The sequence below is a fragment of the Raphanus sativus genome, chromosome 2, assembly GCF_000801105.2.
Source record: "Raphanus sativus cultivar WK10039 chromosome 2, ASM80110v3, whole genome shotgun sequence".
NCBI lineage: Eukaryota > Viridiplantae > Streptophyta > Magnoliopsida > Brassicales > Brassicaceae > Raphanus > Raphanus sativus.
The window spans coordinates 13,176,542-13,196,098 of record NC_079512.1 but is presented as its reverse complement, the minus strand read 5'-3'; the positions used below and the strand labels follow the sequence as shown (position 1 = coordinate 13,196,098).

General features: G+C 35.1%; 2 protein-coding genes and 2 long non-coding RNA genes across 6 annotated transcripts; 2 read left to right on the top strand and 2 right to left on the bottom strand.

The window, feature by feature from the left end:
• Positions 1-11,073: 11,073 nt before the first annotated feature.
• Positions 11,074-13,293, bottom strand: LOC108834752 (uncharacterized). The gene is made up of 6 exons (XR_008938907.1): positions 12,984-13,293; positions 12,186-12,847; positions 12,033-12,106; positions 11,760-11,918; positions 11,569-11,689; positions 11,074-11,482 (listed from the first exon to the last, which is right to left on the bottom strand). It is a non-coding gene; the product is annotated as an uncharacterized LOC108834752 (long non-coding RNA).
• Positions 13,294-14,779: 1,486 nt separating this feature from the next.
• Positions 14,780-17,184, top strand: LOC108816057 (YTH domain-containing protein ECT3). 3 transcript variants are annotated; one of them, XM_056999408.1, is made up of 7 exons: positions 14,780-14,928; positions 15,181-15,254; positions 15,339-15,554; positions 15,648-16,160; positions 16,254-16,466; positions 16,549-16,695; positions 16,788-17,184. In XM_056999408.1, the coding sequence occupies exons 1-7, from the start codon at positions 14,901-14,903 to the stop codon at positions 16,911-16,913; spliced, it is 1,317 nt and encodes a 438-aa protein (XP_056855388.1). In that variant the 5' UTR covers positions 14,780-14,900; the 3' UTR covers positions 16,914-17,184. The 3 variants fall into 3 exon arrangements, with proteins under 3 accessions (XP_056855388.1, XP_018444128.2, XP_056855382.1); XM_018588626.2 differs by having other exon boundaries at positions 14,781-14,928; positions 15,636-16,160; XM_056999402.1 differs by having other exon boundaries at positions 14,860-14,928; positions 15,184-15,254; positions 15,636-16,160.
• Positions 17,146-17,799, bottom strand: LOC108831970 (protein DSS1 HOMOLOG ON CHROMOSOME V). Its single transcript, XM_018605463.2, has 2 exons — positions 17,586-17,799; positions 17,146-17,440 (listed from the first exon to the last, which is right to left on the bottom strand). Exons 1-2 carry the CDS (start codon positions 17,674-17,676, stop codon positions 17,304-17,306), a joined length of 228 nt encoding a protein of 75 aa, XP_018460965.1. The 5' UTR covers positions 17,677-17,799; the 3' UTR covers positions 17,146-17,303.
• A 553-nt stretch (positions 17,800-18,352) lies between these two features.
• Positions 18,353-19,447, top strand: LOC130507883 (uncharacterized). Its single transcript, XR_008942516.1, has 3 exons — positions 18,353-18,483; positions 18,566-18,783; positions 18,939-19,447. It is a non-coding gene; the product is annotated as an uncharacterized LOC130507883 (long non-coding RNA).
• Positions 19,448-19,557: the final 110 nt, after the last annotated feature.

Below are 19,557 nucleotides of genomic sequence, written 5' to 3'. Positions count from 1 at the left end.
TGATGTGCAATAAGCATGTTTTGAACATATATGTACATAAATAATATATAATGCTGTACATAACCAAGGTTGTACACATGTACATGACCACAAATGTACACATGTGTACATGACCACGATTGTCCACCTTACATAATGTATACATCAGTGTGTACATGTGTACACCATCAAAATGTGTACAACCAAATGATGTTCATGTGTACAACCAAATGATGTACAACCAAATAATGTTCCTGTGTACATACAAATTTTCCTATCATGTACAATGATTCACTTGAATAATTGTGTCCACGTGTACACCGATGCATAGACACTCACATGTAACACATGTTTGAAATACATGTCATTGTACATGAAAAGTTTTTATATACGTATGTTCCATTCACCAGTGTACATGTGAGTCATTGCACATGTGAGGCAACACATACGAATATGGATAACATACTAACATACACCAGTGTACATGTGAGTTATTGTACATGTGGACGACAATATTTTGTGTGTATATTCAGATGCTATTTAAATGTAAATTTAAACTTACAAATGTATGTTATATATTTCTAAGTGGAGTGACTAAAGCATTGAAATATCTTTACTTACCTGATTTAAGGGAACATGTTAAAATTCAGTGTGCTTTGTGATACATGTTAGATGTCCAATATGTATACATATGTTTGAGATACATGTTACATATCCAATATGTTGTAAATTTGTGTTCCTTTGTTAGTGTACATGTGTACATTAAAAATTGATGACATACATGTGTCCAACAATATGGTAGTGTACATGTGTACAACAATGGAAACTTGTATATATAGTGGTAGATTTTGATTTTTTAGCATTGTATACATATACCATCATGTACCAATATACACAAAATATAAACATATATGTTCGTGTAATTATGAAAGGTATGATCTTCACAATTCAAAATATGAAATCAATTTAAAAGAGTATATTTGCAAATCAAAAATCTATGGATCAGAAATGAATATATTTAAATTTTTAAGGACCAAATGTGCAATAAAGATAAAATTGGCCATTGTTGCCTATCAAGCTTTTGCAGCAACAGTGACGAGAAAGAGGCAGCGACGAGACATACGAGATGGAGGCAGAGGTTCCAGTCGACAAAGGCTGAGATAGAGGCGGCTACAGAAAGCAGAAGCATTAATGTTGAATTGAAGAAATTGTTTTACGGAGGTTTCAAATTCTTTTGCCTTTTTTGTATTTATTTTTTGGATCTGTAGATTTACAGAAAAAAAACTCAATCAATGATACATAAAATAAAAGAGAAAATAAAATTATGATGCTGAAAAATAATGAATTGCAGAAAGTATTTGGGTTACATGAAAAAAAAAAAGAAGAAGTTTGGTTGGTTTTAGAGGAAATGAAGAAGGAGAGAGGACGTTGACAAACAAAAAAAAGAAGGAGAGGAGAAAAATAATACAAGTTGTCAAATGTGGGACCATCTTGGTCACCTAGTTAGCAATTGTTGGTTTTAGTTACAAGAAAGTACCTCAGTAGCTTAAACTGTCTTTTCTTGTAATAAAAACATCAAAACTGCCTCTGAGTGTTAATAACTCGCAAAAAAGAGAACTGAATGAGTGATAATGGATCGTCATAACTCCATAGAAATTAGAAACGTTGAAAGGCAGAAATTAATAATGTCGTGGTAAAAGGGAAGCGACAAAGATGATTACTACGCATGTAGAAAGTTTGGAATAAGAGTTTAACAAACAATGGGCTTTCTCTTACTAATATTATAGGCCACACGTATTGGCCCATGAAATATATGTTTCGATTAAAATCTGAGCTGACATGGCAAATACTGATAACCTTATTGGTTGATTTTTCATGGCACCGTTTATATGATCTTCATACATAAGAGCATCTCCATTAGGGGTTTAAATCCCTAATCTCTTAACTGTTCCCAAAAAAAAAATATTAAAAAAATCGTGGGGCCCACATTCTGAATGAACCTGTCTTTTAAAAGTCCTTATGAGTGAACATGTCTCTTAACTGTTTCGCACACCCCATGCCATGTGGCGGCCCGCGATTGGTTCCGCTCTATATATATATACTAGGTAAAGACGTGCGCTTTGCGCAGGGTGAGAATACAAAAAATAAATAATTTGTATTTATATTTTCTATCATTATTTAAATTTTACATGCGGGTTTTAAGCCTTTTTAATTGTAAGTTTGTATTATTTAAGTTGTAAATTAGTTATATACAACAATTATTGGGATGTACATAAGATAAAAATGATGATGTTGTATATGGAAATTTGTATAAATATTATCTTGTAAAATGTTGAACTTTTTGTTTGGACATTCCTAAATATAAAAAGAACACATACTTGTGTGTCCATTAAAACTATCTCGATTGTCTCTCCCCGGCCATGAAATATTGTTTTCAGAATCAATCTTAACCCTTATGTTCCAGGTTTCAAATCACACCAATCATGTTGAGGACTGCCATGACGAATTTGACGTATTAGCTAACGATTTATTGTGTGTCGAGAGTATATTAAAAAGGACTGATGGTGAGATTTGTTTAAATAGTAGTCCTAAGAAGTCTTAAATTAATAGAAATTATAATCAAATCTATTAATTTCGGATCCTATTTTTTATCTACTATTAAAAATTTGTTATTAGGTTTTGGACACATTAAAATTTTTCATTAACATTATAAGTACTGTTACAAAAAAAGACATTATAAATACATATAACCGAATTACTTGATTTAAACCAAGATCACATTACACCATCATTCGGTTATTTACATATAAAAGAATAATACAAAACACTATTTTAATATATACTGTATACATTGACTATTTTAAACCATCATTTTAATAAATTATAGCTGCAAAATTAGATGAACCAAATCCAATTATAAAAACACTCAAGTCAAACAAATTCATAAATAACTGAAATATTACTCTTCTAAAACCGAAAACAAAATCCACAATCAAAATGGAAGCAAACCAAAACCAAAAAGTATAATTTGAACGTAAACCAAAATTTATAAAATACCATCAAGTAGTAGTAAAACTTTAGTTTAAAAATATAATTTATAAATATAAATAATTCCGTGCGAACGCGCAAATCAGAATCTAATATATAATACTCTCTCCGTTTTATTTTAATTCTCGTTCTATGTTTATACACACAGATTAATAAAACATATGATTTTGTATATTTCCAAGATAAAACCACAATTACCTACCAATATAACCACCTTTCAACTAATAGAAAATAAAATATAAAATCTTTTTAATAAATTTTGCATTGAAACTCTAAAACGATACTTATTTTGAAACGAAATTTTTTTCCTACAACGACAGTTAAATCGAAACAGAGGGAGTAAATAAGAAGATTAATGAGGTGAGCGTAAGATCTGAAGAGAATATTGTGTTCCCTCAATTAAGCCATTAAATTTGATAACGGTAGCACATTAAACTTCTAACCTGATTCTCACTTATATGTCTTACCAAATTCGACCAAAAAATTTGACAAATCTATCTTATTAAAACAGAAACATTCTGTTGGACCTAACATTTATTTTGTAAGTTTTTAAATTAAATACACCTTTATACTTTATAGTTAAACCTACATTAAATCACTAATGTTACTTTTTTTATACTACTATCCATGTTTCCAAACAATATACTTATTTTTTTATACTACTATCAATGTTTCCAAACAATATATTTTTATACTACTATCAATGTTTCCAGACAATACAATAATTAATCTTAATTATTTTATATCTATCATTTTCTCTTTAAAATTTTGTAGAAACGTCATAATTTCATAAATTACAAAATAATGAAGTTTAAAATTTGGATTATAAGATTACAAATTATGAAACTATTACAATTTAAATCCAACTAGATTACATATCGGTCATCCATCAGTTCAATCGGTTAGTCTCGAGGTTTAGTGATTTTTTTAATATGAATTTTTTAAAAACCAAAATTGAATTGTCAGATCTCCGGATTAACGGATATAATCACAATCGGGTTGAATTTAAAAACACTGATTTAAATGCAAAAATATTTTAAATACACACTCTTTAAAAATTACCAAAATATTTGTTAAGTTATTAGTGAATTTTTTTATAGTAAAATATTCCGCGCTTCCAAAGCGCGGGTCAAAATCTAGTTTTAATTAAACGTGATAACAAACTTTTAGCATTAAATGTTCTTCCTTAATATTTGATATCATTCCACAATTTATAATGTACGATAACAGTAAACGTTCATATATCCAATTTACCGCACGACTGGATCCTCTTTTAATATCCTTTTTATAAAATTAAATGCTAATTAGTTTAAAAAAAAAAAAAATTAAATGCTAATGTCTGTGTTGAAATAGGTACCCAGATTAAGTAAAAAACAAAGAATTTTCCCATTGACACATAACATATACGAACATATTATTAAAAATTTGTATAATATATATACAGTGAAGATTTCTGTAAAAAGTTGAAATATAATAATGTTTTTGACAGAATCTTCTTGAGAAATGATATCAATGAAGATACCATGTGTCTGCCGTTCAGTGAAGATATCATGCGTTTGCTGTTTTAGAAGAATGTTTTAATGGACTTTTGTAAGATCACTTTCAAACTGAAATATATGATGGAACTAATCGGTTTATGGCACAGAAAAAAAGGATTTTCACATGGACACAGAAACATACGATGAAACAAATCTGTGTCTAGTCTGTTCATATTTAATCGAAGAGTTGAACAATGGAATACATAAGTTATTGGAGTAATCCAGAGAAAACCAAAAGATAAAGTGAGATGAGGTACATATGTTTTTTTCACTCCGCTAAGTTTCTTCTCTATTGCAAAGCTATTGTGTATTTTAAAACGATGTTGGATGTGTTATTTGAATATATGAAATGTTGTATAATATAGTCACAGTGGCATATTATGTAATTCTTCTAGTAAATGTTGGTCAATTATAAATAGATGCTGAAAATCTATGTGGTACTGACACATCAGCAATAATGGCAAAGTTGTGAATATAATACCAATTAAAGGTTATTCTCCTAAAATGTTTCTCTATTAATAAGAAAGGGATTTTTTTTTCTAGAAAAAAATCAAAAGGAAAAAAAAAATAATAAAAAATTTTATCTTGGAAATTCGAGCCCAATCTCACTAATGGAGATGCTCTAAGTAATCTTACCAAAATGATTATGCAATAGCCACATTAGATAAAACGTTATCAGACTTACTAAAGACAACACTGCTGATAAACTAAAAAAACTCTCTTACCCACTTGGTAGACTTGAAGCCACATCTTTTGCATAGATAGGAAGAGCTCCTCCGATCAGTCGTTCATCTCCTGGAAGCGAAGGAATTTCTCTCTGCATCATTAGGAACTGATAAATTAGGTTTGGGAAGATGGTGTCTGTCTGCCAATCCGCTCCGCGAGCCAGCTCGATCACCTGATCGTACACAAGACGGCCGTAGTCTATCCTCTTTCCAGTAGTAATAGCGTATAGGAGGCGGAGGCGGTTCTGGATCATCGATTCAGACGCCGGACATGGAAAGCAATTTAATTCGCATACGCGGTAAAGTGTCTGGAAAGGTCTGACTAATAAGGTGAGACTGAACTTCTTCCAATCATAGCACTGGCCTCTAGTAAGGTGGGCGATAGCCTGATTCAGGACGACCACTTCCCACTTAAAAGAGTCTTCCACAGAGGGTGTCATCATCAGACGATTAATCACAGAGGGTTCAAAACGGTACACGATTCCGCGGATAAGAGGACCCTCATCATCAAAGAGTATGTTTGATATAAACTCTCTTACTACCCTAGGATTGAAAGGCTGAACATGCAACACTGTGTAACCCCAGCCTAATCTATCAATAAACCTAAAAACATCGGCTAGAAGGGGATCATTAGGATCTAGTGAGCACTGGACAACAAAGCCCCTGAGACATAGATAATTGTACCCGGTTTCAGCGTCTTCACTGTAATGGCGGTGACTAATTCCTCCGATGGTTGGGAGGCTTTCGGAGTACATATGACGGCTAATGCGGAGACGCTCTTCGAAAGAGATGAATGGAGCTCGGGACAGAAGCGGGTTAACTCGCCGTAAGGGTTACCAATCTCGGCGAGCCCCCAACTCCTACACCGTTGCGAAGATGCTCGGATTTGATCACTCATGGTCGTTGTGATTTGGGGGAGCAAACAGAAGAGAGATTGAAGAAAGCGACTATTGAGTTTCCCTCCCTGTGAGACGAAGAAGGACTCAAATCTGCGAGGTGATTTAGTTATTAATTAGGCATAGCTTCGGTCTGAAGAGAAATATTTATTTAGGTTTGTAATAATTTACAAAAACACGTATTTACCCTAATGGTAGAGTGGTACTTGTTTATTCGTATGGACCAAGCTTCGAATCCTGGCAGTGGCATAAATTTCATGTTCACCCAGAATCCATTCTTCTTTTTTAGGTTAAAAGTTTTACAAAAACTTTTTCTATGATCATTCAAATGTAACAATATGGTATATAAAAAATTTACAATAACGGAATCTAATATTATAGCTAGCATGAGCCGGATGATTAATCAAATTGTGCGTCATATTATCTATCTAAACTATTAAAGGGGAAGTACAAATTGAATTTATCCCTTAAAGTTGTACAAATATTACAAAGAAATGCCACTGGAGTTAAAACTCAGTGTTTTGTATTTAAATTGAACCAAGTTCGATTTTTCTAAACCACCACGATGACCTTAAACCAACACGATTGTTGTCAGAATTACAGAACCGAATATTATGGTAATATAAAACACGTGTGAAATCTTCTTTTTCAATAGTACACGTGTTTTGTTTGCAGAATCATTCTTGCTCAAGTGTTTGAGTTTTTTTGGGCTGTATGTAATCAATCCTTATGTATTAAGCATTTGGGCTTTAAAATTTAATTAAAACAGGTTGACAAAAAAAATTGGAAATAGTAATAACTTCGTATTTTAAATCAATAACGTTCAGAAAATTTTACTTATTTCTACGCTAGCATCTTAACTAATCTTGACAGTCTAAGGGGGGTGTATTCAACCGAGAGTTTTAGGTGATTTGTATTAAAATGATAAATCCACTGTTATTCAAACATGAATTTTAAAAACTCATTTAAAATCCACTGTTATTGAACTTGACATTTCGTAAAGTACTCTGAAATCCACTGTTATTGAAAATATTTTAAGTTGTGGAGTTTTAAAGTTTTGAGGTGATTTTAGGGTGTTTGGATGGAGTTTCTTAGTTAAAAAAATTAAAACTCAAATCCCATGGTTTTAGGTGATATTCTAGAGTACTTTAACAAAAATCACTTAAATCTCTGCAACTTATTAAAATCATCTAAAACTCCATTAAAAATCAAATCACATCAAATGTTAAATTGAATACATCCTCCTAAAACATGGCAACAAATCGCTATAAAATGAAATTCGTTTGAATTGAACACAATTATATCAAATACATAATATTCTTGATTATTGTAAAATAATTTAGGCAATAGGGTTAACATCCGGACATCTAGTCGAATTTGGTTCGAACCTATTCGGTTTTTAAAGTTAAAGATTTTAACCCATTCAGATATTTATAAATTTTTGTTTTGGTTCGGTTCAGATATTTGCGGGTTCGAAGAAATCGTTTAAATTATTCTTAAGTCAAATTTAAATGTATTATATACTTTTAAATTGATAAACTTAATATATAAATTGGTTTGGTAAAATATAAACTTAACATATAAATAGGGTTAGCATTCGGATATCCAGTCAGATTTGGTTCTAACATATTCAGTTTTTAAAGTTAAAGATTTTAACCCCGTTTAGACATTTATAACTTTTTGTCTTGGTTCAGTTCAGATCTTTGCGGGTTTGAAGAAGCCGTTTAAATTATTTTTTAATTAAAATTTAAATGCATTATATACTTTTAAATTGATAAACTTAACATATAAATTGGTTTGGTTTAAATATTTGGATAGATAATCAATAAACAGTTTAAGTATTTTTGTTATTTTGGTATTGTTCAGCTTTTTATTCATTTATTTTTTTTATTATCTGTATATATTTTTAAGTATTTTGGACAACTTCAAATATTTTGTATATTTTGAATATTTTTATATATTAAATCTAAAATAACTAATATATTTAGATAAATATCTATTTCAGATTCAGGTACTCGGAACTATTTCAATTCCTATGGGATTCGGCTCCGATACTTTAGAAACCAAAATTTTAAATTTGGATATTTAATCAATTTTGGTTCAGATCGATACTATTTTTCGGATAGGATTCGTATACTTTAGATTTTTCGGATATTAAGGTATGTCCTATCCTATTAAAAATATTTATAACTGAATAGAACACCCGTGCGGACGCACGGGTCAAAAATCTAGTTGGAATATTAAATCATGAGCTCCAGTTTTTTAAGGAAGAATTTTTTTAAAAAAACTTTGTATTTTGTTGGAGAGTAGCTTAATGTTATAATTGGGGATATTTCTGATGGAGTACTTAATCAGTATTCATTTTTTACTAAAACCCCAATATGTAGATGTGTTTGAATTAAAATTTATAACTGAGGACTTTTCAAATAAAAATTAAAAAAAAATTAAACCGAGCACAGGTTGGATAAAGTTCTTTCTTTTGAGGTCTCCTCAGTGGCATAAAATAGAACGAAATTCATCTTGCCTTCATGCCTTATTCTGGGCTCTCACCCGTCCTTTGAAATGTTTGATGTAATCGATCGATTTGCTGAAGTAGAATTTTGTAACTGTTGATGAATTGAGTTGAAGTTTACCTGAATAATATAAAATTTGTTATTTTTTTAAGGAAAAAATTCCCTTGTTTATCGCTTTTTGTGCTAAAATTACGTACCTGTTAGAATCTTAGGTATTATGTTTGTGAAGATGACAACTTTTAATAGCATGTTCTTCTCGCTATGGAGGATGCTAAAATCCGCTGCTTCTTTATCCCACAGCGTGAGTCTAACCATTGTTGATCTGAATAGAGGGATCCATATATCAAGTTAATTAGGGAATTTTATAATACAATTTTGTTAGTTATACCTGTTAACCAAAAGCCTGATTGTTAACTTTGCATTTTTTTCAGGTTTGGATGCATTTGTGTTTTGCAGCAGGCGTATCTGTCCCACAACATCTGCGAAATTTTTTTGGCTTATAAATCAGATAAAGGCTTGTTAATGGAAATATACTGAATGATATACCTGGAAGATAAGTGGGTGTCATGGCTAAGCGCTGTAGCGTTTCATAATTTTGGGGAGAGAAGTTGTTAATTGGAAAGATTGAACCAATTTCCGTAACGTTAGAAATTTTTGTCTCTTGGTCAATCTGAATGTAGTATGGGAGTTGGGTGAGTTTTCGATGACGCAGATTGCGGAGTACGGAAAATCCAGAAATCTAGTATACATCTCCTTCGAGTAAGTATCTTGTCTCAGTTGGCGGATGATTTCTAGTGAGCCGACCTTCTAATAATTTTCCCTGGAAGTAAACAATTTTTGAAGACAAAATAACTAAGGTTTCCACTAATTATGTTTTTAATAATAATTGAAAAAGTGGAAAGATATATGTATATGTGAATGTTTTTGTATAGGGCTTACATGGTGGTCATAACAAACGAAGCCGGTGCAGATCTTGGCATGAACCGTTTGATGTTTTTTTATGTCCCAAACACTCCTCATACATACTGTTATAGGACGTACTGATCTCCCTTCTTGGAGCTGATGGATTCTTTGAGGAATGCTATCCACGATGGTTATCACTATTAAATATCATTTTAGTTAATTACAATCTTTTTCTTAAAATGTAGAAAGAAACTATAAATACGGAAAAAAATTATTTATATATAGACGGCCGAAATCATGATGATTGAAATCAATAAATAAACGAAGGAAAAAAATAAATATATGCAAAATATAATAAATAACGATTTATACTCAGAGGATTTTATTTTGTTTTCCATCTGTTATACAAAGTAAATACTGCAATTCGCCGAGTCATCGTGACTATCATCTAAAATACTTTTCTTAGCCTCTCTACACAAAAAGTTAAGCAAATCAATCATAATGCATCAGACAACTGGGTTTATCGAAACTGTAGTCATGTATACATATATATAACTCAGAGGAAAAAAGCAAAAATATATATGACACTAACAATCTATAAAAGAATCACAAAACACATGTATTAGGAACGCTCGTACAGACATTGATATAAGAAGGTCAATTTTAAAATAAAGGATGGTGAACAACTCACTATGATCGATACGAAGTAGCAGGCATTAGTATTCCACAGAGTGATGACTTCAATTGGGTTGAACAACCCTAGTATATGCAGCTAATCACCTAGTGGGTTGTAATCGGATATTCTAGACTTTAATTCGTAGCTAGTTATAAAAGTACGAAACTTGTTTCTTTTAAAACCTTCAATGTCTAAATTCTTATTAGGCAGGTATCATTATGAAATAATGTACGACCATATTCACACCTCTGTATTTTAGTCCATAAAAATTAACTGGGCGAGAAAGGAAACAGTAGTGGAAGTCCCCTTGGTCCAGTGGTTTGACTAAGGGTTCAATTGCTTCTACACCCGGAGGTCTGGGGTTCAAACCCCAGAAAATACCAAATTATGCAGATTATGGAGAAACAGGTTACAGGAGATCTTAAGCTTGGTGCAGGGCGTACCATCGAACATGGATCTCATAGGACGGCTCAGAGTGGTGCAGTCAGGCGGATATTCTCACATGGTGGTAGAATTGTCGGCTGTAAAATCGTCTTTGTAATATTCTCTTCATTGTAATAGCATAATTAATCGATAATAATCGATCCAGACGTTCAAAAAAAAAAAAGAAAGGAAACAGTAAAAAGAAAAGGAAATAATCTAATGCTATGATATCTATCTCAATTATAGACACCTAAAGACTAACAGCATATATGAAAATTCTATTTCCATCCTGTTTTCAAGTTGGTCAACTATATACAGATAGGCATATTACTATGTCAAACAAACTTTATGTAATAGAGTAAGATTGTTCGAAAGATATTATTATCAATAGATATTAAAACCCAAGTTTGTAATAATAATGCAAAACCAAATCCATGAAAGAAAAAAACCCAAAGCATAGTCTTATAAAGCAACATAAAATGAGCAATAAGCATGTGACTCAATTTTAGCCACTTCTCGCACGCTTCACACCTTCGGACCCATCCCCATCAGCAGCCCTTTTCACCGACTCAGCTGCATGATCATCCCCTTCATTACCGACCTCTTCAGCTTTGACACCCGATGCCTCAGGAGGTAACACCTTTGTGACAGTTAAGGTCTGAGTCTTCCCAGCTAAGTTGTGGGTTGACACCTTCACAATGAACTTCCTTGTCTGTCCAATGGTGTCAATCATAACTTGTGGAACTGGAACAATGTCATCTTCTCCAACATCTTCATTCGCCTGCAATATATGAAGACATTATAAGAAACATTAGCAAGCAGATTGCATAGCGTTTATAAATCTTTAAACATAATGATTTTACATACCTCGTAGTAGCTCTCCACCAACGTTGCAGCCTTCTTCCCAAACAACTCTTCACCAGCATCACCAAGTAAGACCAAGAAAGCTTGATCCTTGTTGTCATAGACCGATAGCTTGGTCAGGTATCTGTAACACAAAAACATTAGAACCACTCCCAAACGATAAGCATCTATAACTATAGTTGGAAGCCACTTACTGAGCCACGCCAACAATCTCACTCTTTCCACACTTCTTTCACATGAGGGTTGTGGGCCCTCTAGTTGCCTTGGTATGGCACTCACCACATCCTATGTAATACCACTTAGTTCCATGCACAACATCATCAATGTGTGGCTGTGCATTCAAACCAAGCAACCTACAAATTTTTTGAAAATCTCATTATGAAGCCTAGATTATGCTTACGAATCTATCGTACATAGTAAATAGAGTACCTTAGCAGACGCCTTCTTCATATATGTGAAGAGCTCACCCAAGGTCGCATTCTCAGGTTTCACGACCACATCCGCATTGATTCTGTTGGCAACTTCCTGGTTCGAGATAAACCTGAAATTAAGAAAATCAATACATCAAAACAGTGGTGTATCTATATTACTACTGCATATCTGAGAACCGTCAATCTCACCAGCTAAGGTAGTCCCGGGTTTCTTGGATATCATCATCCGAAAACACACGAGATGGCGTCATAGAAGACAGAGATAAGACTGCACACATAGTACCAACCCGTATCAAAGAAGAAATTGTGGTATAATCAACTAAGACGAAAATTTTATATATTTATATCAGTTACTCAGTTATCCAATTACCCAGTCTAAGTGTAATATACACATCTTATAACTATACACATGTTACAATCTCTAAAGCCAAGTCTCAGAAATCCACTTATATTACTATCGGTCAATGTCATCACAGTAATAGCAGGTTTAACAATATATGATCCAAATTCTGCCTAACATCTAAGAGTTAGTAAAACGAACTTCCATAACGTTTTGGGTTTAAGGTAGTGACCAGGATAACACGGGAAGTGCCTGCAGATGCTTTAAATTTCTTCCAAAACTCAGCAGCAGCCTGATCCCAGAAGCACAGCTTCAACACGGGCTCGCTGGGACAAAACATTATCGAGTGGTCAGGAAGCTCTTAATTGAGAGTTGGTTAAGACAGAAATCACTTACTCATGTCTCTGGACATGAAGATCAACTCGGCGGGAAGCATCAATGCTGGGCTCATTGAATAAGAGACCATCACTGGGAACCTGCCCATTCACAAGTTTGATGTGTCCAATGTAATCTGCAATTGGAGAAGAACAACACAATGTGTTACGTGTCCAAATATTCCGCATTAAAATATGAAACAGTGGTTAACAAAATACCCAAGGCTTGATCGGAAATATGAGACACTGGCTAACAAAAAGAAAACGACTTACCATATAGATCACCTTTCATATCACAAGCAGCATCAAATGCTTCGTACCCATGGGTGCGGATCCGATCCACGGGGAAACGGACCGAGCTATCCACTAGCTCTGAGAGCACAAAGTTCCATGAGAAACTGATCGTTACATCTGGATCAGCTACACGGTAATTAGGCTTGTTCTGGGACCCGAAAAAATTGTGGAGTCAATAAGTCCCACCAGCTCTCAGGTGTCGCAAGTAAGCCTCAATCTTCCCAGCTGGGATAAAGCCCTGGATAGTCGTAGCCTGTTACGAAAAGAATGGTTTAAATAAGCCAAAATAACAAAGATAGATAGCAGGATATGAAAACCAAGAAATCTAATTACAATGGTAATAATAGCTTAACTCATAATTCAATCACTTAAAGGCACTAATAACTCCAGTTTACTGTTTAGTAACAACTCGAAATTCCAATCAATTGTATATTTTGGAATTATATTATCAAATAATCTTAAAATTATCACAAAAACAACAACTCCTATGTGAACATCAACTAATCACTAAAGGGAACAACTCCAAAATAACCAGCTAACAAATCTCAAAAACATCAAAAAAATCTCAGATCAAATCTCAGAAACATAAAAAAACAAATAACGTAACTAAAGCCTAGATTTATACCTCTCTATCGATGAGCAGCATTTCTATGCCGATAAGCATGTTGGTCACTGTGTTCCAGGCCTCCCAAAAGTGGATCAGGCGAAACTGCACCTCGCCTTCATGGGGGCCAATTTTTGCATCTTTGAAGGCAAGCACCTCTCGATCGCTGTCCAAGGCGATACCTTTGCCTTTAGCGCCGCGAGAGACATAGGTTTTGCCCCTACCGCCGATACGGATGCCGGAAGAGCCACCAGTGTTACCGATTGGTTTCACCGGAGCAGATGGAGCCACCAACGCACCTTCACGTTTCTCGGAGTTCACCACGCCGGAAGTAACGACGGTCTGATCGACGGAGATGTTCTGACCGGAGGAGACCGCGGAGTCGCCGAGTGTTTTCTGACCGATTGCTTTCACCAGAGCAGAGGGAGCCACCAATGCACCTTCACGTTTCTCAGAGTTCACAACGCCGGAAGTGACGACGGCCTGATCGACGGAGCTGTTCTGACCGGAGGAGACCGCGGAGTCGCCGAGTGTTTTCTGTGAGTCGGATAACGTCATTGTAATGAGCAGTGGAGAGGATTGAACAATTTTTTTGGAGGAAATCTAAAACCAAAAAAGAGATTTATATAGGATATAAAAGCAAACAACACGAAACGTTCCAAAGAGCTAAAAGTGAGAAATCGAAGAGATTCCATTAACTATACGATTAAAGAGAGAAAAAGGAGTGGGGAGAGAATTGATTGTTCGAAAAGGGTCACGAAGAAGAGAAGGAAGATGAAAGGGTTCTCAATCGAGATCGTGAGATTAGGTTTGCAAAGCGGCGCAGGTAGAGAAGTTGACAGGATTACGAATGGACTGCCAAACAAAAAAAACAAAAGTGAAATGGGCTTAACAGCCCAATTCGCGAAACAAAAGTCGAAGCTTAGTTTACCTCTAGCGGACGACGTGGCAGATTATCTGCAATCCTATTGGTCGATTTTAGTAAATGAGATGGACACTCTAATAGAGCTTCGTATTGTCCTTTTAGCAGTGTAATAGATAGATTTCGTATTGTCAAATAAAAGTTCCAATACGCAGTCATGTTAAGCATTTTTTATTTTTTTTTCAATATGAATAAATGAACAATATTAATCCTAATTGAACCGGACTTTTGGGCCTCGGTTTAATTGCTGGCGTAAGGATGAAAAAAAAAGAGGAATATAAATAGGACACTCAAATTCTGTTTAGGGTTTTGTTGTTTCGCTCTCTCGCTCCCTGTCCAAGTTTCCGCCGCTAATATAGCAGAGACAGCCATGGCTACTACCATTTCTCCTTCCGATCGTATCCTTCTTTTCCTTCACGCACGTCCTATTACATTTATCCTCCTGATTCGTAGCTTTGTCACTGTTATACTTTCGCTTGATTTTATTGGACATTTCATTTTTGAGTTGGAACCAGAGGGTTTTGCTAGGGTTTAGACATTCTCTCTCTAGGTTAGATCTCTCGTTCATTCTCCTAATATAGATCCGATGTTTTTTTTTCACTGTTGAAAACTGCAAAGATTGTTATTCCTTCATTATCTCGTAATATTAGAAGCTGCAGATTTGCTGCACAATCTCTCGCTTGATCTGGAAACCATGGCCAAAGTCCCTGACACTGTGAATAAGGTATCTCTCTCTCACTCTCTCTCTCTGTGTTGTGTCCAAGTTTAAAGACAAGTTGTAATCCCTTCTGTCCATTTCATTTTGCAGGATGTGTATGGTGGAACCAAGACTAATCTTTTACCAAACAATGTTAGAGCTGTATCTGGATTGAACCCAAAGAAACTTGCTCCTTTCAATGAAAAGGGCTCTTATGGTACCTACCCTACTGGCTATCATACTCCAGCCTATCAGTACCCGAGATACGGTTACGACATGAACTATGCTTCCCGAAAGACCAACAACACGTTTCAGTATCCCTACCTGGTACGTTCTATAAATTTTGTCCATCATAATAATAACTTTGTATTGAGTTTTGTTTGTTCGTGATTTGGTTTTATGGCATAGAGTACATATCAGGGACGATCAGGAAGCTATGGTCAGTCCTGTGGATACAACATGGACAGCATGTACTCAATGTATGGGCCTTACATGAGTTGCTATGGATATGATTCTTATGGTTACGGCACTTACAAGCAAACTCCAAGTTGGTACAAGACAATGGGTTACGGGTTTTCTGGGTATGGCAAAGAGAACGTTGCTGGGTTAGACGAGTTGAATAGAGGGCCAAGAGCCAAGGGTTTCAAGATTGGCCAAGAAAGTCCACAGCCAGAAACTCTGGATATCGAGAAGAAGACGAGTGAAGATGTTTCTCTTCCAGATTCTAAGGACTACAACAAGGAAGATTTCTCTGAAACCTACTCTAATGCGAAACTGTTTGTTATCAAATCATACAGTGAAGATGATATTCACAAAAGCATCAAATACAATGTGTGGTCAAGCACCCCCAATGGCAACAAGAAGCTTGATGCTGCATATAATGAGGCTAAAGAGAAGTCAAACGGGTCCTGTCCTGTTTTTCTAATGTTCTCTGTAAGTGAATGTTCAATTTTATTAAAGACTCCATCGACTTTGGGATCGTTTTATTCCAATCTGTCTAAGGAAGAATTCCTTTAAATTTTACAGGTAAACACAAGTGGACAATTTGTTGGTTTAGCTGAGATGGTTGGACCAGTAGATTTTAACCAGACAGTGGAGTACTGGCAGCAGGACAAGTGGATTGGTTGCTTCCCTGTCAAGTGGCACATTGTCAAAGACATCCCAAATAGTTCCTTGAGGCATATAACTCTGGAGAACAATGAGAACAAGCCAGTTACAAATAGCCGAGACACACAGGAGGTCAGAGTGTGGTTCTTACTTCTCTCTGGGTCATGCTGAAGGTTAAAAAAAACTTAAATGGTTTGTGTGGATTAATCTGCAGGTAACCCTAGAGCAAGGCATGAAAGTCATCAAGATTTTCAAGGAACATGAAAGCAAGACATGCATACTGGATGATTTTGTATTCTATGAGAGTCGTGAAAAGATAATCAAAGAGGGGAAAAAGAAGCAGCAGCAATATAAAAAAAAGGTGAAGTGAAATTTGAAAAGAAAAAACGGCCCTTATTTTGTGTCTTTTATCTATAATTGAAATTCTAACAGATGAAGATTGTTATTTTTCAGCAAGCTTTAGCTGCCATTGACAAAAATGCCACTCCCCAAGGCGAAACCAAAGAGACAAGTACAGCACCACAAGTTGCCAGCGAGATATCACAAAACGGTGTTGCTGAAGTAGCTAGCGCTTGCTGAATGCAGCTGACTTGCGTTTGGAGGTTTTTTGGTCCGTTTTACTACCAAATTTGCTCAATCTTTCTTAGATCAAGAGTTTGGGCTTTTTTTTTCTAAGAGAGAATATCGGTTTAATGTTGTTGGTTTTGGTGGTAGTAGAGATGCAAGTTTCTTGCCTTTTTTTTAGCTTCTTAATTTATTTATTGCGTAGATGAATCTTTGGATTATACTATCACTATCATGTTTCATTCAATGATCCTTAACGTTCAGCTATCTAACATTAAAACATACATATCCAAGCCAGCACATTCAGAGAAGATGCAATAATATGCAATAATAAAAGTTGGGATTTATTATCTTCAAAGATGGTAACTAGCATCGAAGAGTAAAGTAGCGATTCAAAAGAACACCTCATTTCTTATCAGCAGAAATGGTCTCAAGTTCCTTCCTCAGCTGATGCGAGAAGTCGTCATTGACATCATCATCGTCCCAGTCATCTTCCCATTGCAGACCAACGTCCTTCACTTGCTCTTCGTTCTCCACCCAATCTGCTCAAGAAACCAACAAGAGACTATGTTTGTCAGATCCACCACTACCAACATCACAATCGGAATCCGACTCTCTTTTATTATATCACCAAAAAATCACACAATGAATCAATAAAAATAAAAAAAAAACGAAATAGAAATCCACCTTGGTTGATTTCAAACTCCTCGAACTCATCATCGTCCTCGAACAGATCCATCTTTACTTCTTCTGTCGTCGCCTTCTGCTCTGCCGCCATACTTACAGATCGAGAATTATATTTAACCACCGACGTTGGAAGGATAATCTCTCGTGCAAGTAAGGAACCCTAACTTCTCTTACAACTTCTATCAGCCAAACAGATGTTATTGCTCAATTGTCGAAATCGACCGACATTCGTGGATCTGAGCTTTAAGTAGTAGTAGGCCCACTAAGTAATGGGTCTTCAAGCTTGAACCGGCGAGTTATTATCTTATCAAAAATTCCGTATAATTTTATAAAAATACTAGGTTTTCTTTTCGATAACGCGCGGAAAATAACTTAATTTTTTTTTTAAATAATATAGATTGTCAATGCATAATTAGTTTATAAAACTTTTTTTTATAAAAATATAGGTTAAATAAAATTCCTTGTTTCTATATTTAGGTATATGTTTATAAGAATGTATTTTATTACTTCTTTAAAAAAAGTAAGCATTTTCTTTATAGTTATGATATAATTTTTTTTAAAGTTATATTTTACATGTATAGAAATCTATAATATAATGAGGGAGTATCACTCCTCCTTAAGGGACACGTGTCCTTTTTTTTAAATAATGGGCTTTCTGTTTTGTGGGTTTTGATCATGTGTACTGTTTATTATTGTGTTCTGTCTGTTTTAAAGGCTCATACATCTCGAGGCTTTCTCGATATTTTTCTCCGTAGCTCTCTGGCTATCCCTCTTCCTCTTCCTCCTCCTCCTCCTCCTCCGTTCTTCTTCGGTAATGGTGGTCATTATTTCTTTTCTCGACACAACGATCCGGGCTTCCATAACGTTTCTCCAATCCTCATTTATATAGAGTCTCGAGGTTAGCTCTCAACCATTTTCTTTTGATTTCTCGCACCATAGCTTCCGGCCTTTTGATTCCATTGCGAAAATGACTTCATCAGCTGCCTCAGACGCCATCTCTGCCCTTGCCGTCGTCTCTGACGTCGCCGCCTTCTCTGTAGTGGCCACCGTCTCCGCCGTGGACGCCGTCCCCTACTCCACCTTCGATTCACTCCGACTTGGCAGATCCGTCGGTAGGCTCCTCTGATTCTGGGATGCTAAGGACATCAACAAGAATGGGGAGCTTTTGGGAATAACCATTTTGCTCCTCGATGAGAAGGTGATGGTTCTTTCCAACTTAGTTGCATAGATTTAATCAAATCGATATATGAACTTGATTATTCTTTGGTTGTATGTGAAAACTCTTCATCTTGATTTTTTTTTCCTCTGTGAAATTTTATGAGATGCTAATAAGATAATCTTTTCTTATCACAGGACCATGTGATCCATGGTTTTATCCGAGCTAACTGGGCCAGCCATTACCGGTCCTCTCTGGCGTCTGGTTCAATCGTGAGACTGGAGCGTTTTGATGTTGCTAGGGTGTCCCAACTGTCGTCTTCTCCGAGATCCTTCGTTTGATGCTGCTTCCTCTTCCGGGGTTCAGTTTTGTTACTCGATCTATCATATGTAGTTTGACTCTTCCATATTCATTCATTCTACCATCATCCCAAACGCTTCATAACCTACACAAAAACCACTAAATATATAGTTGAAATTCGAGAAACAACCTCATCTCATTAATTGTTTTGTTTTTGGTGATAGTTTTTTTCCTGGTGTGTAGATGTAGGGATCACAAGATTGCGTTGTTGAAGGTATGTGGTGATTAATCGCGGTTTCATTTGGATCAGTTTTTTTTTTCTTCATTTGAAAAGCTGTGGCTTTTTAGTTTTAATGTTGATTCATTTGACCCTGCCTGGCTCTCTGGTTTGTATTGCTAATGTGAGTCCATGGGTTCTCACCAAAAAATGGTTATTTTTTTTGTTTTGTTTCGATAAGGTTAGCGAGATAGCGATTGCTATAAGGTGTGGAAACAAATGGTTCTCAAGTTCGATTT